This window comes from Bos indicus, chromosome 27 (assembly GCF_029378745.1).
Source record: "Bos indicus isolate NIAB-ARS_2022 breed Sahiwal x Tharparkar chromosome 27, NIAB-ARS_B.indTharparkar_mat_pri_1.0, whole genome shotgun sequence".
In the NCBI taxonomy this organism is placed as follows: Eukaryota; Metazoa; Chordata; class Mammalia; order Artiodactyla; family Bovidae; genus Bos; species Bos indicus.
The window spans coordinates 5,339,205-5,361,687 of NC_091786.1; the positions used below are offsets into that span (position 1 = coordinate 5,339,205).

The window sequence follows — 22,483 nt, forward strand, 5'->3', positions numbered from 1 at the left end:
GCGGGACTCCGGGCTGGCGGGAAGTTTGACACTCAGAAGATAAGGAGCCAGGCGGCCAGGCTATTCCTGAGGGCAGGCTCCCCCACTCCCTCTGAGACTCATCCGCTCTGGGGTTTGCGGACTGTAGGGCTCGAGGGAGACAGCCCGGCTAGGGGGACCTCCCGCGGGAACCGGAGACCCCGGGTCTCCATGCAGGAGCTGACGCGCCGTGTAGGTACGCCCGGAGAGAACCTGCCTCCGTTGCCCGCGCGGAGGGGTCTTGGTCCCGCCCCCAGCCCCCTATTGGTTGCTCAGAGGACGCGGACAGGCGGATTTCCGCAGAGCCCGCCTTGCGCACGCGCGCTGCTGTCACTGCGTCACGCTTGCGCGTCACCGCCGTCCGTGATGGCGGCCCCCGGGAGCCTTGGGGGCCCGGTCCTGAAAGGTGAGCAGGCGGGTATCGAGCCGGCGCGGCGGCGGCCGGGCCTCAGGACGGGCGCCCGGGTCACGGCAACCCCGGGGTCGCCAGTCCGGCTGCCGGGAGGAGGCGGGGATCTGTCCTCGAACCCAGAACCGGGACCGCCCGTGACGGTTGGGGGTCCGTCTCGGAGCCCAGGGACCGCGCCGCCCGACCTGGGCCGGGTCAGGCGGGCGGCGCAGACACGCGAAGGGCTGGGAAGCCCGGGGGGGGGATGGTTTTCAGCTTTTTCTGGGTTCTGGCGTCTTTGTATGGCCGGGTGGATTTGCGGGGAGGGGGCTCTAGTGAAATTAGAAAAAGAACCAGTAACTCCTCTCCCTGTTCTCTGTCAACGTGACCAGAACCTCTCGGTGAGGAATGATTCCCTCCAGGCACGCCTGAAAGGCACCAGGCTTTGAGCAGGGAGGGTTTCGTAAACTGTTTCCTGCCCCGCGAAGGCTGCCTGTTGGCCGTGTTTTTTGTAGGACCTGCAAACTAAAAGTGCCCTTTACTTTTTTAAATGGTTGAGAGGAACCGAAGGAGGAGGACAAATGAAATCTATATCAAATTCAGGCTTCATTTTCCATAAAGTTTTGTTGGAATGCAGTTATGCTTTTGTCTTTGACTGCTTTTGTGCTGCAGCCTTCTAACGGAGTGGTGGTTTGGCCCTCAAAGCCTAAGATAATTGCTTTCTGGTCCTTTACAGAAAACAGACTCTGGCTCTAGAAAGTTAGGCTTGGTTTGAGAATTTGGGAAGAGTTGAGAATGTAAACTGTGACATATGTATGAGTAAAGTTGTTTTTCCCTTGAAATTTTAAAGAATCTAATGGCAATTTTAACAGAAGAAATCTTAAATTTACTTTTTAATGTGAATAGAACAGGAGAAAAATATGTTGAAATCTTTGGGTGAGGGTATATCAGATATATTCTATGCTAGCATCTTGTTTGTTTTCAGATGTTGTGGCCTATGTTGAAGTGTGGTCAGCCAATGGGACAGAAAATTACTCAAAGACTTTTAGGAATCAACTTGTGGATATGGGGGCGAAGGTAAGAAATTCATTTTACCATTGCTACACCTGACAGTCATCTGAAACATAAGGAGATCTATTTGCATTTTCTTATTTTGGGATTTTTTACTTAAAGCACGATGGACAAAGAGGACAGTGGGTAAGTGGCAGAAGAAAAAAGGAGAGAACCATGGTACGAGAAATTGAGAACAGCTGGGCTAGGGAGAGCTCCAGGATGGAAATACAGGTACTGCCACTGGCTATTCGGATGCCTGATATTCTTCATCAAAGTGTGGAATACAGGAAAAGGAATAGTTTTTTTTAAAGGGAAAAGTTGTGAATCTGGGGATATTGGAAGTAACCTGATAGACATTTGGATGTACAAATCTGGAACTTGAGATTGTCAGGGCTAGAGATACTGTTTTAGGCATCAAGAACATAAGAGTCAGGTGTGGTGATTACCCAGGTGGTTAGAATGAAAAGTGCTGAAGGTGGAGCCTGTTTAGTATTTCCAGGGCTGGTATGGGAGTTATGGACCCTGGGACCGAGACTGGGAAGGATACCAGGAGAATCCAGAAAACACGCCTGAAAGTGGGAGGAGGAACATACTTCAAAGATGGAAATTCTAAAACGCTGCCTAAGCTTAAGAAAAGTTAGGATTGGGAAATATATTCTTTGAGCTTGAAAGCTGTAAGGTCATTGTTGAGTGCCACCATGTTCAGTGAGCTGGGTTAAGGGAATCATGGAGATCTGAGGAATGGGGTGGTGAAGGCAGCAGCTCGAAGCAGGGTTCAGATGTGAGCTGACTTCGTGGCTGGGGGGACTTGGGGGAGGGGGGCTGGTCGGCTGGTTAAAGGAGAGATTAACACAGTAAGCTACCACTGAAGCCAGGGCAAGGATTAGGGACGGTCAGGGCATAACATAAACTGAAGGGCAATGTTCTCCCTTACTCAGGCAGAGTGTCTGCTCCTGAGTTTCCTTTGACTCACCGTGTTCCTTGACCTAGTGAGCAGGGGCAAGATCCAAGAGCAGGCTAGGGTGACAGTCAGAAGGCAGGGCCCGGGGTTTGCTTTTGAACCTGAGAAGACACCTTTTTTCCTGCTAAATCAGAAGGTATATCCATTAGGATTTTGGGAGGGTTTCCACTTGATGATACCAGCTACATACTTGTGCTCCACGTGTTATTGTGACAGGAGAAAGCTGTGGAACATAGGAGTTGGCAGAATGGCTTTTGAGAGTAGTATTACGGTCTTGGATCTCTTGAATTCCTCCCCCCACCCCCGCCCCCGCCCACCACCTTTTATTTAGCAGTTTTTCAAATAGAAAAGTTGAAAGAATAGTATGGTGAATATAGACCCAACAATTAACATACTTGCTTGGACTCCATCTCTCTAAACAGTATATGTATTTTTTTCCTGAACTATTCAAAAGTAAGTTGCAGATACCATAATTTGTCCCTAAATATATTTAGCCTGTATCTTTTAGAACAAAGATGCCTTCTGTGTGACAGAGACCGTTTCACATCTGAGAAAGCTGTCGGTAATTTCCTAGCAGCTTTCTGCGGTGTTTGAATAAGTTTATAATTCTGTCAGCATATAAAAGCCCCACTGCTGTGTATCCTTGGTCTTGTCTGTCTTTACCTTCAGCCATCACAGTGTGTTTCTGGTGGTGTATCAGCCTGGTGTGCATTTCCATTTTCCTGTACTTCTTCCCATACTTATTTTGAAGACCTGTTCAGGTCTCCACCTCATGTTTGCATTGGGTTTTTTTTTTCTTCTTGATTTGTAAGCATTCTTTATACTCTTCAGTTGACCCCTTTGTCAGCCAAGTGAATTGCAATATTTTCTGCCTGTGGCTTGCTTTTTCACCTTAATGGCATCTTTTGCGGAGAAGGCAGTGGCACCCCACTCCAGTACTGTTGTCTGGAAAACCCCGTGGACTGGAGCCTGGTAGGCTGCAGTCCATGGGGTCACGAAGAGTCGGACACAACTGAGCAACTTCACTTTGACTTTTCACTTTCATGCATTGGAGAAGGAAATGGCAACCCACTCCAGTGTTCTTGCCTGGAGAATCCCAGGGACGAGGGAGCCTGGTGGGCTGCCGTCTATGGGGTCGCACAGAGTCGGACACGACTGAAGTGATTTAGCAGCAGCAGCATCTTTTGATGATAATGGTAGTTTATTCCTTATGGTAAGCTTCTGTGTGTGTATCTTGTTTTAAAAAATCTATTTCTACATGGCGGTTGCGGGAATTTTTCTCTTATTTTCCGGAAGCTTTATCATTTTGCCTTTCACATTTAGATTTATAATACATTTGAAATTAGTTTTTGTATGTGGTATGAAATCAGTTCAGTTCAGTTCAGTCACTCAGTCATGTCTGACTCTTTGCAACCCCATGAACTGCAGCATGCCAGGCCTCCCTTCATCACCAACTCCCGGAGTTCACTCAAACTCATGTCCATAGAGTCAGTGATGCCATCCAGCCATCTCATCCTCTGATGTTCCCTTCTCTTGCCCCCAATCCCTCCCAGCATCAGAGTCTTTTCTAATGAGTCAACTCTTCGCATGAGGTGGCCAGAGTATTGGCGTTTCAGCTTTAGCATCAGTCCTTCCAATGAACACCCAGGACTGATGTCCTTCAGAATGGACTGATTGGATCTCCTTGCAGTCCAAGGGACTCTCAAGAGTCTTCTCCAACACCACAGTTCAGAAACATCAATTCTTCGGCACTCAGCTTTCTTCACAGTCCAACTCTCACATCCATACGTGACCACTGGAAAAACCATAGCCTTGATTTTTTTCCCAGTGGATGATCATTTGTCTCAACACCGTTTATTGAAAAGACTGTCCTTTAGCACAGTGACACCTTTGTCATTAGGTAACCATGTTTCAGTACCCATACAGTCTGTTCTCATGACAACTCCGCTTGTCTTAATTACTCTTTATAATAAGTCTCACCCTTTGTTCTTCAAGCACGGAGTTCTGGCTTTTTGCTTTCCCAGATACAAGGAGTTCTGGCCTTTTGCTTTCCCAGATACATAATTGGAACTGGTTTGTCAGTTTGTAGCCTGAAGCTTTTTTTGGAATCTTGATTGGTATTGAATAGAGAACAGCAGATCAGTATGGAGAGAACTGACATGTTTATACACGGGAATCTTCTAAAGCATCAACATGATGTATGCCTTTGCTGATATGGGTGTCTTTAATTTTCTCAGTGATGTTTTATGATTTTTCTCTGGTTATTTTGTTGCTGTTATGAATGATATCTTTTGAATTCTTTTTCCTATTGCTGTTATATAGGACTAGTTATTTTTGCATATCCACATTGTGTCCAGAAAACTTATCAAACTCTTCTGAGTTCTGTGGCATTTTGGGGATTTTTTAACAATGTGCACAATTGACTCTTACCTGTACAGGGTCGTTTTATTTTTCTCTAATCCTAACACTTTTTCTTTTCTTGACATACGGTGCTGGCTCGGGCCAGTTGGATAGAATGGAGATACTCCTCAACAGAAAGGTTTTAGCATTTCCCATCATGCAGTCTTATACCAGCTTTCAGATCCTAATTTACTGTGAATTTTCCTCATTAATAAACTTTTTAAGTTTATCGAACGCATTTTTGGCATGTAATTGAGGTGGCTATGATTTTTCTCTTCTACTTTGTTAATGAAGTGAATAATGATTGACTTTTTGTTCTAAACCAGCCTTGCAGTCCTGGAATAAACAGGGGTGGGAATGTATTGTATATATTGGTTGATACTATTTGTATATATTATTGTATATATTGGTTGATACTATTTGCTAATTATTTTGTTGCTTTTTTGGCAAGTGTCTACAAGAGTGACACTGGCTTGTACTTAAGAAACTTATGCAGGTAGTAATAAATTTGTTTTCTGCCTTTTGTCTGCAGGTTTCAAAAACTTTTAACAAACAAGTAACTCATGTCGTGTTCAAAGACGGGTACCAGAGCACCTGGGAAAAAGCACAGAAGAGAGGCGTGAAGCTCGTCTCAGTGCTCTGGGTTGACAAGTGAGTCCTTTCTCCTGTTTTTTTTTTTTCCCCCCCCTTAAGTTATCTAGTATTGGTAGAGTGTGGAGATATTTTGCATGAATCACAGAACTAGATAAAGTTCTGTTTCCATCTTTTCTCTGCCTCTTACTGGGAGCATTTGACATCCTCAGTTTCCTAGGACGAAAGACGGGTCCTGCCCAGAGACCCTGAGACGGAGTCTGTGTGGTATGTTGAGGGAACAGAGAAGCAGATTGTTAGTCTACTAAGGTGGCCAGTCTCTAACAAAACACCACAGACTGTGGCCTTAAGCAGCAGAAATGTATCTCTCAGACTTCTGGAGGCTAGAAGTCCACTATGAAGGTGTCCACAGCGTTGGGTTCTTCTGAGGCCTCTCTCCTTGGCTTGCTGGTGGCCATATTGTTTCTGTCTTCACTTGGTCTGGCTGTTTCTGTGTCCTCATCTCTTTTATAAGGACCCTAGTCTTACTGGATTACCCACCCTCAGGGACCTCATTCAACCTTCACTATCTCCTTCAAGGCCCCATTTCCAACTGTAGTCATGTCATTTGGTCCTGGGTGTTAGAACTTCATGTGAATTTAGAGGACACAATTCAGCCCATGCAAGAATGCAGGAATAGTCAAGGGGAGGCTTTAGGAGGAGGTTGAGGTCAGAGGGAGTGGGGTATCAATGATATAAATCAAGTTTCCTGAAATCCAGATGTAAACGAGTCATACTGCTGATTTTCTAGAAAACTAGAGTAAATTTATATGAAAACAGTAAGGCAAAATATAAGGCATAGACTTTGGCTGTTGATGTGTGAAGCTGCTCTAAAAGAATTAAGCCTGTTAGTTAAAAAAAAAAACTTTAACAGTGAGGCATGACGATTGATTCCATTTCTTTGTCTTCCATTGTCTGGGCAGGTTTTAAGATTCCAGCCTCACTCTCCCCTCTTGTTTAAAACAAGGTGTTCTTCATTTCGGATGTGTCCTGTTTCCCCGTGATTAGGCTCAGGTTATGGTTTCCCACTCAAGAGGCTCCATGAGTGAGGTGTGCCTACCTGGAAACCTGCCGTTTCCGTCTGCCTCCTAATGGGATGCGAGTTTCGGTCACCTGGCAAGGCGTTGCTGGTTTTTTTTTCCACTGTGTGATGACTGTTGTTTCCTTTGAGGCTAATAAGCTGCCTGTGGGGAGGCAGATTCAGATCATGTAGACCTTTTGCTCCCTTGGCCCCAGGTATATCGTTCATGATGGTTCTTGCCTGAACCAACCTTAACCCTGAGTCTTATAGGATGACTATTTTCCAAGTCCACCGCTTCGGGCTGTGCCCAGCTGTGTGCTGTGAGAAAGAGCCTTCTTTTCTCCCACACTGATTGATTAGTGTCAGCTCCTGGGTTCCTGTATTTTTCAACGGCTTATAGTTCACACTGTCTGTCTGGTGCTTAGATCATTCAGATTTGGCTACTGGGAGTCCCTTCAGCCAGTTCCTGTGTCTCTGTGACCTCGTGCCTACTCTCCCCCAGCCCTGGCGTCAGCCCTTTGACTGGGACAGCATCCTGGACTGAGATGTGGGGCTGGTGGGCTCCCGGCCATGGCCCATCACCCCTTATTGGCCTTCCAGGCAGAGGCAGGAGACACATTTGCTCCTTTCTTCCCTTTTCCGTCCCTATTTGGGATTATTTGATGTGTTAGTTTTTAGACTAAAATTCTCTCCATTCTTTTTATTTATTTTTAGTGATTGCTTTAGGGGTTACAAAATAGATCCTTAACTTCTGAGTCTGCTTAGACTTAGTATTGTACCATGCCACATAAAATACAGGTAGAGACCTGGTAACTGTGTGTCTGTAGTTTCTGCCCCCTCCCCTGTGTTAGGGTGGTCGTATGGATTTCAACCATATGCAGTAGAGGCCTGCAAGACAGTGTTGTCACTGTGCTCTAAACACTTGTCTGTGTTTTAAATAAATTAAGAGGAAAAAATAGTGTCATGTTTATCTGTATATTCTTTCTCTTACTCTTCATTTCTGAGGATCTGAATTTCTTCTGTTATTTCCTTTCAGTGTGAATAGTTATGTTTGGTGTTTCTTTCCTTCTTTCTTTTTTTTTTTAATTAAGAAAATCCACATACTATAAACTCGCCCTGTTAGTGTACATTTTAGTAATTTTTAATGTATTCTATTCAGATGTTTGTGGCAGTTATCACTACCTAATCCAGGACCATTTTATCCCCTCAGAATAAGGTCCATAACCATTGGCAGTCATTCTCCTTGGGCTCCTTACTTCCAGCCCCTGGCAGCCATCAATCTACTTTTTGTCTTTGGAATTACCTAGTCTGGACATTCCTTGTAAATGGAACCCGACATTATGCAGCTTCTTGTGTTGGATTTCTTTGCCTTGGCATCATGTTTTGGAGTTTCTTTCATGTTGTAGCCTGTGTCAGTTTTTTATTCCTTAGAGTTACTGAATAATATCATGTTTTGTTCATCTTCATCAGTTGGTAGACAGACATTTGGTTTATTTGCACTTTGGCCATTGAGTAATGCTGCTATGAACATTTATGTGCAAGTTTTCATGTGAATATATATATTTTTGATCCTCTTGGGTATATATGCACCTAGGAATGAAATTTCTGAGTTACATGGAAACCATTTGTTTAGCATTTTGTGGAAGTGCCAGTTTTTCGGATTGAGTGTACCATTTTACATTCCTACCAGTAATGTTCGAGGCTTGTTATCTCTCTTTATGTTGATAGCCATTGTTGTGGATGTGAAGTGGTATCTCACTGTAGTTTTGACTTGTATTTCCTTAGTGACCAATTATGTTGAAAAGCTTTTCGTGGTTTACTTGGCTATTTTATCTTTGGAGAAATGTCTACTCAAACACTGTCCATTTTTTAAAACTTGAGTTATTTTTCTTGTTTGAGATAGAGTTCTTTATTCTGGGTACATATTATTTGCACACATAATAAGACCCTTATCAGACATATTATTTGCAAACATTTTCTCCCTTTCTGTGGGTTGCCTTTTCACTTTCTCGTTGGTATCCTTTGAAGCACAAGTTAAAAATTTTTAAGCCCAGTGTTTCTATTTTTTCTTTTGTTGTTTCAGTTTTAAATGTCATATTTAAGAAATGATTGCCTGATTGCAGGGCGTGAAAATTTACACCTGTGGTTTCTTCTCAGAGTTTTATAGTTCTGTCTTTAACACTTAGGTCTGTGGTTTACTTGAGTTAGGTTTTTGCCCATGGTGTGAGCTATGGTGTCACCTTCACTTTTACATGTGACTGTCCAGTTGTCCCAGTACCACTTGTTGAATAAACTGTTGTTTCCCCATTAAATTAAATTGATGTCCTTGTTGAAAATTAATTGACCATAGATACATGGATGTATTTCTGGATTCTCAGTTCTGTTTCATTGATCTGTGTGTTTATCTTAATGCCAGCACCACACTGTCTTGATTACTGTTGTTATTGTGGCTGACCCTTTGTAACCCCACGGACTGCAGCATGCCAGGCTTCCGTGTCCTTTACTGTATTCTGGAGTTTGCTCAAACTCATGTCCATTGAGTCAGTGATGTCATCCAGCTGTCTCATCCTCTGTCACCCCCTTCTCCTGGGGCCTTCAGTCTTTCCCAGCATCACGGTCTTTTCCAATGAGTCACATCTTCCCATCAGGTGGCCAAAATATTGTAGCTTCAACATCAGTCTTTTCAATGAATATCCAGGGTTGATTTCCTTTAGGATTAACTGATTTGATTTCCTTGCTATCCAAGGGACTCTCGAGAGTCTTTTTCAACACAGTTAAAAAATACGAGTTCTTCAGTGCTCAACCTTCTTTATGGTCCAACTCTCACATCCCTCCATGGCTACTGGAAAAACCATAGCTTTGACTATATGGACTTTTGTCGGCAAAGTGATGTCTGTGCTTTTTAATACACTGTCTAAGGTTTGTCATATAGCTTTTCTTCCAGAGAGCACGTGCCTTTTAATTTCATGATTACTTAATTACTGTAGCTTTACAGTAAGTTTTCAAGTTGGAAGTGTGTCTTCTCCAATTTTTATTTTCCTCCAGTTCCTTTGCATTTCTGTATGAATTTCAGGATTTGCTTGTCAGTTGCAGGGAGGGAGGGAAGGGAGCAACTGATATTTAATAGAGATTGTGTTAAGTCATTAATTATATAAGTGTTGCTATTTAATCTTGCGATCCATGGCCATGTTTTTATTTTCTTGTCTGTAATTTCTTTCCGTTATGTCTTGTAGTTTTCATTGTGTGAATCTTGCCCCTTCTAGGTTAAATTTATTCCCAATTTATTTTCTTTTTGATGCTATTGTAAATGGAGTTGTTTTCTTAATTTCATTTTTAGATTGTTCAATTATTAAAATACAGAAATATAACTGATTTTTGTATGTTGATTTTGTATCCTGCAAGTTTTTGAACTTGCCATTAGCTAAGTGTCTTTGTGATTTTCTTAGGATTTTTTTGTATATGGTGTTGTGTAATCTGTCTACAGAGATAGTTTGACTTCTTCCCTTCCAATCTGTATGCCTTTTATTTCCTTTTCTATTCTAATTGCCCTGACTATAACCTCCAGCACAGTACTGAATAGAAGCAGTAAGAGTGGACATCTTGTCTGGCTGCCAGTCTTAGGAGAAGAGCTTTCTGTATTTCTCTATTAAGTGTGATGTTAGCTTTGGATGTTTTTTTTAATAGGTGCACTTTGTCAGGTTGAGGAAATTTACTTCTATTCTTAGTTTTTGTTGGTTTCGATTTGTTTATTATTAAGGAATGTTGGGTTTTGTCAAAATGCTTTTTCTGCAGTTATTGAGATATTCATGTGAGAGAGAGATTTATATATATTTATCATTCATTTCATTAATGTGCTGTATTAGATTGGTTTCATGTGGTGAACTAACTTTGCTTTCCTGGGATAAACTCTGCTTGGTTATGTTGTATACTTTTCTTTTTAAACTGGATCAGTTTGCTAGTACTTTATTTTCATTTTTGCAGCAGCTGTATTCATAAGGTATATTGCTCAGTACTTAGAATGACTTTTTCTAGGTTTGGAGTCAGGCAGTATTGGCATCGTAGAATTAGCTGGGCTGTGTTCTTCTGTCTTCTGAAGTTTATAGGGATTGGTGTTAGTTCTTCAAGCATTTGGGAGAACTCACCAGTGCAGCCATCTGGGCCTGGCCTTTTTTTGTGGGAGGGTTTTTGATTAGTAATTCAGTCTCTTGTTACAGGTTTGCTTAAGTTTTCGATTCTTGCGTCAGTTTAAATAGTTTGTGTCTTTCTGAAGTTTGTTCATTTCATCTAGGTTGTCTAATTTGTTGGCATGCACTTGTTTGTAGTATTCTGTAATAGTCCTTTTTATTTTGATAAGGTCAGTAGCAGCTCATTCCTAGTATGAATTAATATCGCTTTTCTTTTTGTCTTGATCAATTTAAGCTAAAGGCTTGTCAATTTCTTTGATCTTGTCAAAGAACCAACTTTTGGTCTCTTTGCTCTTTCTCCATTGTGTTGCTTCTCTTTTTTAAATTTCCACTATAATTATTTGTTTCCTTCTGCTTGTTTTGGGTTCAGTTTGCTCTTTTATTTCTCTAGTTAGAGCATTAGAAAATTCATTTGAAATCTTGATTCTTTTTTGATGTGTTTACAGTTACAAATTTCTTCTAAGGATAGCTCTAGCTTCATCTCATGAAATTTGGTATTTTTGTTTTAAGTTATTTCAAGTGTTTACCATTTTCTCTCATGATTTCTTCTTTGACCCATTGGTTATTTAGGAGCTTCTTATTTAATTTCTACATATTTTTGAGCCTTCCAAACTTGGTTCTGTTTTTGGTATCTCATTTCATTCTGTTGTGAGAGGAGAACATATTTTAAGATTTTTTAAAGTGGTTGAGACTTGTTCTTATGCCCTAACATTTGATCTGGCCAGGTGCATGTTGTGTGTGCACTTGAGAAGAATGTGTATTCATTCCGTTATTGTGGATACAATGTTCTATATACAGATGTTTATTAGATCTAGCTTATTTATACTGTTTTCTCAGTGTTTTTCTGGAAAAGGTCAATTTTCATTCCAATCCCAAAGAAAGGCAATGCCAAAGAACGTTGAGACTACCACACAATTGCACTCATCTCATACGCTAGCAAAGTAGTACTCAAAATTCATCAAGCCAGGCTTCAACAGTACATGAACCATGAACTTCCAGATGTTCAAGCTGGATTTAGAAAAGGCAGAGGAACCAGAGATCAAATTGCCAACATCCGTTGGATCATCAAGAAAGCAAGAGAGTTCTAGAAAAACATCTACTTCTGCTTTATTGACTATGCAAAAACCTTTGACTGTGTGGATCACAACGAACTGGGAAATTCTTAAAGAGATGGGAATACCAGACCACCTGACCTGCCTCCTGAGAAACCTTATGCAGGTCAAGAAGCAACAGTTAGAACTGGACATGGAACAACAGACTGGTTCCAAATTGGAAAAGGAGTACGTCAAGGCTAGATATTATCAGTGTGCTTATTTAACTTACATGCAGAGTATATCATGTGAAATGCTGGGCTGGATAAATAACAAGTCTGGAATCAAGGTTGCCGGGAGAAATATCAATAACCTCAGATATGCAGATGACACTACCCTAATGGCAGAGAGGGAAGAGGAACTGAAAAAAAAGCCTCTTGATGAGAGTGAAAAAGTTGGCTTTTTCTCAACATTCAGAAAACTAAGATGGTATCCAGTCCCATCACTTCATGACAAATAGATGGGGAAACAATGAAAACAGTGACAAACTTTATTTTTTTCGGCTCCAGAATCACTGCAGATGGTGACTGCAGCCATGAAATTAAAAGATGCTTGCTCCTTCGAAGAAAAGCTATGACAAACCAAGACAGCATATTAAAAAGCAGAGACATTACTTTGCTGACAAAGATCTGTCTAGTCAAAACTATGGTTTTTCCAGTAGTCATGTATGCATGTGAGAGTTGGACCATAAAGAAGGCTGAGCACTGAAGAATTGATGCTTTTGAACTGTGGTGTTGGAGAAGACTTTTGAGAGTCCCTTGGACTGCAAGGAGATCAAGCCAGTTAATTCTAAAACAAAAGTCCTGTATATTCATTGGAAGGACTGATACTGAAGCTCCAATACTTTGGCTACCAAATGCGAAGAACTGACTCAATGGAAAAGACCCTGATGTTGGGAAAGATTGAAGGCAGGAGGAGAAGGGGATGACAGAGGATGGGATGGTGGGATGACAGAGGATGGGATGGTCGGATGACATCACCGACTTGATGGACATGAGTTTGAGTAAGCTCCGGGAGTTGGTGACGGACAGGGAAGCCTGGCATGCTGCAGTCCATGGAGTCACAAAGAGTCAGACACGACTGAGAGACTGAACTGAAGTGTTTTTTTGTCTTTCTTGATTTGTTTAATTGTTCTATCCCTTATTGATTGGGGTGTTGCATTTGCCAAGTGTTTCTGTTAAATTATTTATTTCTCCCTTTAATCCTGGCAGTCTGACATTTCTTTTTATCAGGTAACAACAGATTTCTGTGGTTTTCTGTATCTGAATATGTCCCTATTCATTTGTGAATAATGTTCTCAATGGTTATACAATTCTAGGTTGACAGTATTTTTGTTTTTTGCTTCTGTTTTCCACTGCTTAAAAGGTGTTTCCCCTGTCTCTGTCCTCATAAGAAGCCTGTAGTCATGCAAATAATTTCTCCACTGTGAGTACTGTGTCTTTTTGTGTGGCTTCTTTCAAGGTTTTCTCATCTTTGGTTTTCAGAAGTTTAAGGGTCTGGATGTGGTGCCTTTAAATTTATTCTGTGAAGATATTGCTGAGTTTTTTTTGTTTTTTTTTTTTAATGATATAAGGTTATATATTTCATCTAAGAGCATGATAAATTTGGGCTGTTGTTTTTTCAAATGTCTCTTGTGCCTCTTTTTCTGGTACTAGTTTAATTAGCTGGATATCAGGAATTGGCTAAGCTTTCTTGTAAAGAGTCAGGTAGTAAATATTTTAGGCTTTGTGGTCTATATTCAAGTGCTCCCTGCCCTGGTGTGGGAAGAGCCCTGGAGAAGAGCAAACAAATGAGTATAAAAAATAAAACTTTATAACAAAACCTGGTCATGGGCCAGGTGGCCTGTAGGCTGTCATTTGCCAATCCCTCCCGTGTAATACAGCTTTTGAAATTTTCCCACAAGTTTCATTGACTCTTTTCTCTTATCAGTTCCATCCTGTCATTAAGTCTATTTACTAAATGCATTTCAGATATTTTTCAATTCTAACATTTCCACTTGGTTCTTTCTTATGTTTGCTGATTTGTTTCTTAGCTGAGATTTCCTATCTCTGCTTTTCTTGTCTTTCATTACACATGTATTTTCCAATCTGTGGCAGAAGATAGTTATAGACATTCCTTGTCTGATCATTTCAGCATCTTGAGGTTGGTGGCTATTGGTTTTTCTTTGTTCCTTGAGAATGTGTCACATTTTTTTTGACTCTTCTGTAACAGGACTTTGAGTTGTATTTTGGACATGGTAAGTGTTATCTAGACTCTGGGTTCTTTACTGTTACTCCAGAGGGTGCTGATTTTGTTTTAGGAAGCAGGTGATATATTTAGCTGTAAACTTTGGACTGTCATTTTAAGACCTATGCTGGGTATTTGCTTGGATTCATTCAAGCAAGGCTTTAGCTGCAGGCTGACTTGATTGCTTCGTGGACACGTAGGTCAGGGATCAGCCAGAGACTTGGGCTTGTGTCTTCAGAACCTGAGGTTCCCCCTCTCTGGTTCTTTGCTTCCTGTATCCTAGCATCATTTACTGGTGGCCTTATCTGCCCCGGCTCTTTATTCCGGTTCCTTTGGGCAGAAGGATAGCAGGTGCCCATTACTGAGCAGTCATGCATTTTTAGTTACGAATGTTTTTCCACAATTTTATATATCATTTTTTAAAACATACATATGGTCTTTTATAGTGGAATACCCAGTGACTTGGCCTTCCCAGGTAGCACAGTGATAAAGAATCTGCCTGCCAAAGCAGGAGACATGAGATGTGGGTTTGATTCCTGGGTCAGGAAGATACCCTTGGAGAAGGAAATGGCGACCCACTCCAGTATTCTTGCAGGGAAATTGCATGGACAAAGCAACCTTGTGGGCTACAGTCCATGGGGCCACAAAGAGTCGGACGTGACTGAGCACAACACACAAGCAGCAGCTTATGCAGCCTGTCTCCTGTTAGTGAATATGAAGGTTTCCATTTTCTTTTTCTTTACAGTCAGAAACAGTACAGCATTGAACCTTTGTGTGCGTTACTTTCTTGCAGAGGTATAATCTGTTTGTGGTTGGTGTTCAGTCAGTAAGTTGTGCCCGACTCTTTGCAACCCCGTGGACTACAGCACGTCAGGCTTCTCTGTCATCCACTATCTCCTGGAGTTTGCTCAAACTCATGTCTATTGAGTTTATGATGCCATCCAACTATCTTATCCTCTGTTGCCTTCTCATCCTCCTGCCCTCAGTCTTTCCCAGCATCAGTGTCTGTTGCAATGAGTTGGTTCTTTGCATCAGGTGGTCAAAGTACTGGAGCTTCAGCTTCAGCATCAGTCTTCGCAATGAATATTGAGGGTTGATTTCCTTTAGGATTGACTTGTTTGGTCTTCCTTCTGTCCAAGGGACTCTCAGGAGTCTTCTCTAGCACCACAGTTCTAAAGCATGAATTCTTTGGTGCTCAGCCGTTTTTATGGTCCAACTCTCATGTCTGTATATGACTACTGGAAAAGCTATAGCTTTGACTATACAACCTTTGTCAGCAAATTGATGTCTCTGCTTCTTAATATGTTCTCTAGGTTTGTCATAGCTTTCCTTCCAAGGAGCAAGTGTCTTTTAATTTCATGACTGCAGTCACCATCCACAGTGATTTTGGAGCTCGAGAAAATAAAATCTGTCACTGGTTCCATTTTCTCTCCTTCTGTCTGCCATGAAGTGATGGGACCCGATGCCATGATCTTAGTTTTCTGAATGTTGTGTTTTAAGCCAGTTTTTTCACTCTCCTCTTTCACCCTCATCAAGAGGCTCTTTATTTCCTCTTTACTTTCTGTCATTAGGGTGGTGTCTATCATCTGCATATCTGAGGTTATTGATATTTCTCCCGCAGTCTTGATTCCAGCTTGTGTTTCATCCAGCCCAGCGTTTCTCATGATGTATGCTGCATATAAGGTAAATAAACAGGGTGACAGTATACAGCCTTGATGTACTCCTTTCCTGATTTGGAACCAGTCCATTGTTCCATATCTAGTTCGAACTGTTGCTGCTTGACCTGCATACAGGTTTCTCAGGAGATGTAAGGTATTCCCATTTCTTTAAGAATTTTCCACAGTTTGTTGTGATCCACACAGTCAAAGGCTTTAGCCTGGTCACTGAAGTAGATATTTTTCTGGAATTCTTTTGCTTTCTCTATGATCCAGCAAATGTTGGCAATTTGATCTCTGGTTCCTCTGCTTTTTCTAAATCCAGCTTGTATATCTGGAAGTGTTTGGTTCATGTACTGCTGAAGCCTAGCTTGAAGGATTTTGAGCATTACTTTGCTAGCATGTGAAATGAGTGCAATTGTGTGGTAGTTTGGTACATTCTTTGGCATTGCCTTTCTTTGGGATTGGAATGAAAACTGACCTTTTCCAGTCTTTTGGCCACTGCTGAGTTTTCCAAATTTGCTGGCATATTGAGTTCAGTATTTTCACAGCATCATCTTTTAGGATTTGAAATAGCTCAGCTGGAATTCCATCACCTCTGTTAGCTGTGTTCATAGTAATGCTTCCTAAGGCCCACTGGACTTCATACTCCAGAATGTCTGGCTGTAGGTGAGTGACCACACCATCATGGTTATCTGGGTCCATTAAGACCTTTTTGGTATAGTTTTTCTGTGTATTCTCACCACCTCTTCTTAATCTCTTCTGCTTCTATTAGGTCCTTGCTGTTGCTGTCTATAGTACCTATCCTTGCATGAGGTGTTCCCTTGGCATCTCTGATTTTCTTGAAGACATCTCTAGTCTTTCTCATTCTGATGTTTTCCTCTTTCTTTGCATTGTTCACTTAAGAAGGCTTTCTTACCTCTCCTTGCTGTTCTTTGAAACTCTGCATTTATTTGGGTATATATGGTTTATCTTTCCCTTTCTCCTTTACCTTTCCCTTCCCTTCTTTTTCTCAACTCTTTGTAAGGCCTCCTCAGACAACCATTTGCCTTCTTGCATTTCCTTTTCTTGGGGGTGGTTTGGGTACACCTTGTGTACAGTGTTACAAACCTCCATCCGTAGTTCTTCAGGTTCTTTGTCTACCACATCTAATCCCTTGAATCTTTTCATCATCTCCACTGTATAATCATAATGAATTTGATTTAGGTCATACCTGAGTGGCAAAGCGTCAGACACAGCTTAGCAACTAACACAGTGTCTGAATGGTCTAGTGGTTTTCCCCACTTTCTTCAACTTAAGCCTGAATTTTGCAATAAGGAACTCACGATCTGAGCCACAGTCAGCTCCTGGTCTTGTTTTTGCTGACTGTATAGAGCTTCTCCATCTTCAGCTGCAAAGAATATAGTCAGTCAGATTTTGGTGTTGACCAGCTGGTGATGACCATGTGTAGAGTTGTCTCTTGTGTTGTTGGAATTTCCATAGGTTTAAATTCTGAAAATGGACTTTTGGGTTTAGAGGGCTTATTACATATTTAAACTTTTGATAGATGCTATCAAGTTGCATTCCCTGAAATCTTTCCTACTTTGTAGGTGAAATGATACAGTTGATTTCATTTGCATTTTCTTGATTTTTAGTGAGGCTGAACTTGTTTGACAAAACTTGGAGGTAACAGCCAATGACCTTCATTTTATGTGTCGTGTGTTTGTTTCATTAACTGCCTCTCCAGGCCATTGCTCGTGTTTTCCACTGAGAATGTGATCTTTCATGAAATATATAAGGTCACTAGATGTCACTAGAACCCCGTTTTGCTGGGTTATTTTGGGTGTGTTCTTTCTAAGAGCAGACGGCTGTGTAACTGCAGTTGATAGAATTCTGACATTTCCTATGGGCACAAACATTTCCATGTTTGAGGAAGAAGAAGATGAAAGAGGGAAGGCCATGCTTGATGGTCACCTCAGTTCAGTTGGAGAAGGTTGACTCCCCAGGTGGTGCTGGTGGTAAAGAGCCTGCCTAGCAGTGCAGGAGACGTAAAAGAGAGGGGTTCCACCCCAGGTCAGAAAGATCCCCTGGAGAAGGGAATGGCTGCCCACTCCAGTATTCTTGCCTGGAGAATCCCATGGACAGAGGAGCCTGGTGGGCTTACAGTCCATAGTGTCACAGAGACAGAACTGAAGTGACTTAACTTGCACAGAAGCATGATCAGAAAGTTAGATTTTTTTTTAACAGTCACAGATAGCTGGGGGCACAGTTCCCAGGCAGTGCTGTTGCGCATTTGAGAGCCTGCCCCCCGCCCCTGCGTTCATTTCCTACAGATGTGCACATGTCCTTGCACGGCCGCACCGTGGCCATCCACGCTGATCTCACCAGCCACACACCTGACAGCCATTGGCTTCACCCCAGAAGCTCCCATAGTGTCTGGAAGGGCTCAAGGGGAGAAAGACGAGGAGACCCAACAGCAGCCTCCTGGGGCTGAGTCAGGCTTGCCGGGTGTCTCCTCTGAGGCGGTCCGGGGTCTGTTTCGTGGAGGGTCAGCTTGGGGGTGCTGACAGGTCCTCTCTGTGGCGGCGGCGCCTCCCAGGCTGCTCCTCTGGGACGAGTTCACCCGCTTGGCTTTTGCGGGAGGTACTTTCCAACTGTGCAAATAACTGTCGCTCCTCACACTGTGTCTGTGTGTGTTCTGTATCCAGAGGATCATATCTCATTCCTTGCAGTGTACCTTTTAAGGTTTGAATTGTCCCCCAATGGCCAGTGGTAGCCCATTCACGGTGACTTATCTTAGCTTATCATTTCTCTGTCATTCTCTGGACACTTCTGTTTTCTTCTGGCACAGTTTAATTCAGGCTCAGCTTGTACTTTCTCTTTCCCAGCCCTGGATTCAGCCTTTTCTCCAAGGAGCCCTGGTTCCTTTTAATGGAAAATATTATTTGGACCTAAACTCTGAGGGGAATTGGGCATGCTCATCGCCACAGGCTGCTGCTCCTGCACTTTCTCGGGGCAGAGTTAGTGATACGGATGTGTATGTGTGCCATGTGTTTATTTCCATAGCATCTGTGTATAGTCCGTCAGTGAGTTCCCATGGGGACCTGCCCTTCAAGCCCAAAGATGCCTTTCCTGCCAGCTCATGACACCTCCTATGTGGGCATCGAGATTGCTCAGCAGTTTTGTCATTTCACGTGTGAGGGGCAAGGCCACTCCATCATCACACTTGCTTTGCTGTCCTGGGTCCCCCTCAGTCCTCGCTGCTGCATTTGAGGGACTGAAAAGGCAGGGTGGTCCCCTCCCTTCTCTGCAATGTGTCTAAGCCTTGGCCAGAGCACCTCATTTAAAGATTCACTCTTGACAGAAATATGTGTGATGGGCCCAGGCAGGTGTCCTGCTGCTACTGCTAAGTCTCTTCAGTCGTGTCCAACTCTGTGCGACCCCATAGATGGCAGCCCATTAGGCTCCTCTGTCCCTGGGATTCTCCAGGCAAGAATACTGGAGTGGGTTGCCCTTTCCTTCTCCAATGCATGAAAGTAAAAAGTGAAAGTGAAGTTGCTCTGTCGTGTCCGACTCTTAGCCACCCCATGGACTGCAGCCCACCAGGCTCCTCTGTCCATGGATTTTCCAGGCAAGAGTACTGGAGTGGGGTGTCGTGGGATTCACTAAATTAAGGAGGAGAGTCATCGGACTTGTGGGTCCATTGTCCCTCCTTTTGTTGTGCCAGAAGCTTTTTTTCTCCAGCGTATGCCCTGATGCAGTTCGGTTGGAGTTGGTCAGCCTTTTAAGGGCAATTTCAAAGGCTCTGGGGTGAGGGGTGGGGTGTCGGGGCTTCTGGTGGGGAGTCCAGGGGGTCAGCATGGCCTGGCAGGGTGAGGGGGAGCAGCGGAGAGAGGCAGAGCCTCAGGGGTTGTAGGCCTGAGGTCGGGCTGCAGCGGAGCTGATGGAAGGCAGGGATTGCAGTTCACTGCCTCAAATTCTCCCTGTCTGCTTACTGTTTAAAAGTTTTCATGTTTCCCAGGCACACACATCCTCTAGTTTGAAGATCAGTGAGCAGGAGTGAGCATAATAAAGTGCTGCCTCCCGGGAGAAGGCCGGAGCTGGCCGGCGGGCTGGCCTGGGTGCGTCTGGAGCGTAGAGCTCACGGGAGAGGGCCTTTGCTGCTAGGTGCGCAGGCGCAGCGCGGGATCCTGGACCACCAAGCCGGCCTCTGGGCGCTCCTCTGTCACTGGTGGTGTTTCTCTCGAGTACCCCTCCTTCAGACACAGTTAGAAAACTTCTCTTTCCTTTCGTCTGTGTTCAAACCCTGGCTCTCTGATCACTCCTGGAAAGTAGCTTGGACTGCAGACCCGGCCGTGGGCACGGTGCTGCCCCAGACTGGCCGCACCCCCACTGGGGCTGGTGGTCGAGGCTCACTCCACGTGCTGCTCCGTGCCCCCTCCCTGAGTTGCTGGTGGGAGAGGGAGCCAAGCCCCCCTGTCAGGACCACGCTTGCAGTCTGGAGACGCTCCGCCCCATCCTCGCCTCAGGACCTGCTTGTGGTCCCCCCTCAGCACCCAGCCCTTCCGCGCAGGGATTCAGTTCCTTGTGCATTATGACTTGCCGACTAGTTGTGAGGGTGCAGGGCGTGGGGGTCCCCAGCAACTGTTGGGGCCGCACTGCGGTCCAGCTGGCTTCGCTGGGTCCAGAGCAGGACTTGTTGGGAGACCTGGGCCGATCGCAGGGCTCCGAGGGCAGCCGCAGCCAACACTTCTCTTCTCAATCACTAGGTGGGGAGTTGGTGTCATTGTTGTCCTTTGCTGAAGAAAAGCAGAAATCCAGCTGGTGAGTGTTTTCTGTTTACGCAGTAGACTGTGATTGAGCGCCTGATGAGCGGTGGTTTTGATGTAGAGGCACCAGTGTGTCCCGCAGCACGTGCGCGCATGGGGTGCTTGTATCGCTGGCGGATCCGGGCTCACCCCCAGCGCCTTGAGGCAGTGTGTCCACAGCGGGCTGCGTCCTGCCTCGTGGGGACGAGTCTGGGGTCAGGCGCGCCTCTGCCCGCTGGGGCGAGCCTCCCGGGCTGCTGACAGGGGAGGAGACTTGTGGTTTTGTGAACTCCGCCGATGGTTTCCTGTGAGCCTCAGTTTCCTCGGTTGTTAGTAGGAGGAAAGGCGCTGCTCCCTACCGGCTGGAGGAGGCTCTCAGGGCCTGGCTGAGCCACACGGCACTCCAGTCCTGACCTTACCGCCTGTTCATGTCAATAGGATGATCCCAGGTCTCATCACGTCTTCTCTTTGGGTGCTTCCCTGCCACCTGTTTTTGTCTGTTTTGTTGCCTGTCACAGTGGGAAATGGGTGACATTCCTTCTGAGCAGGTGGAGCTGGTGAGCTGTGCTGGAGGTAAAATTGGCACCTTCCTAGGTCCTTTGCCTGTCTGCGTCTGCACCTGATGTGGGCAGGACGTAAAGCTGGTTACCTTTATGTGTTGTGTGCTTTGAAGGTGAGGAGCAGAAATGGCAAGGCAGAAGGCGTTCTTACGGAAACAGTTTTGCCCTCAAGTCACACTTCGAGATTTGTAACTGGTGAGGGCCCTACCTGGTGGCTCAGTGGTAAAGAATCTGCCTGCCAGTGTGGGAGATGCAGGTTCGATCTCTGAGTTGGGAAGATCCCCTGGAGAAGGGAATGCCACCCACTCCAGTATTCTTACCTGGAGAACGCCATGGACAGAGGAGCCTGGGGGGCTACAGTCCATGAGGTCACAGAAGAGTCGGACACAGCTTAGTGACTACAACAAATTGTCAGTTTGGTGTGTCACCCCTCAAAATTTTTTCAAGTGAGAAATGCTTAACTGTATAATACCATACACAAACACACACTCTTAAAATTGCCTTTTCATCCTTATTTTAGAGACTTTTCTGTATAGCCATGGATACATTTGCCTCATTTCTTTTTTTTTATTCCACTGTATTCTATTTTCAGCTGTTATTTGCATATTAATGTTGAACAGAGTTAATAGTCTTGTGAACTACAGTCGGAGTTGATTGGGGCCTTATTTTAAAAAGACTTAGCAGATCGGTGACATAATTATGTAAACACAAGAGTGGTAGAAGGTGTTTGATCTGGGATATGGAAAGATGAATAAAATGTTTTAAGATTAAAATTTCAGTATTATATAAAACCAGGAGAGGAGAAACCATAGGAAAGGAGATTGTTTGGAAAATCATTGTAGTTGTTTAGATTTGAGCAGGTGAACGATCAGAAGTAGGTAGTGGTGGGGGGATCCCCTCTACAGGCGAGGGGTGAGGGAATGACGCAGGAGGAATGGCAGATGGGACGCTGGACGAGCTGAGGGAGCAGGCTGCTGGGACCGGAGTGGCCGCTTGGCCCGGGGGTGGGCACTCGGCCCATGGTGGCTGCTGGGACCAGGGTGGCCGCTGAGCCCAGGGGTGGCCGGGACCAGGGTGGCCGCTGGGACCAGGGTGGCCGCTCAGCCCAGGGGTAGCTGGGACCAGGGTGGCTGCTCTGCCAGGGTGGCCAGGGCCCAGACCTGGGCACCAGGTGGCAGCAATGCCTTGACAGACATACAGGAGGGGGATGCGGTTTTGGAGGAAAGGCAAGCTTTCTGGCCTGTTTCTGTAGGACCTTCCAGCTCTAGGTTATTCATTTTATGGCCTGTCTACTCTTAAATTACATTTAATGGCATGTGCTTCTGCCTTTATGAGTGCCAGGCACTGATCTTTTTGAAGTGTTGTTGCAAGTCTAAACTTGTTACATAAAAATTGAACTTCCTGTAACTGCTTTCTCACTTCCATTCTTAAACACCATGTTAGAGAAGGTTTTGGCAAGTTGAATTTGTATAGCCTTTTGTGTTCAGTAATAAATGCACTTATTTTAAA

At 44.1% G+C, this 22,483-nt stretch overlaps 1 protein-coding gene across 9 annotated transcripts in view; it reads left to right on the plus strand.

Annotated features, from left to right (window-relative positions):
- The first annotated feature begins 290 nt into the window (after positions 1 to 290).
- The window catches only part of MCPH1 (microcephalin 1), a 240,143-nt gene continuing 217,950 nt past the window's right edge, over positions 291 to 22,483 (plus strand). For 7 of the 9 annotated variants that reach the window (XM_070781622.1, XM_070781625.1, XM_070781623.1 and 4 more), the window contains exons 1-3: positions 291 to 424; positions 1,392 to 1,483; positions 5,353 to 5,471. In XM_070781622.1, coding sequence (XP_070637723.1) covers positions 385 to 424; positions 1,392 to 1,483; positions 5,353 to 5,471 — 251 coding nt within the window. In that variant the 5' untranslated portion in view covers positions 291 to 384. Of the gene's footprint in view, positions 425 to 1,391; positions 1,484 to 5,352; positions 5,472 to 20,375; positions 20,431 to 22,483 lie in introns of those variants that run through there. The other 2 variants (XM_070781629.1, XM_070781630.1) reach the window with 2 other exon arrangements.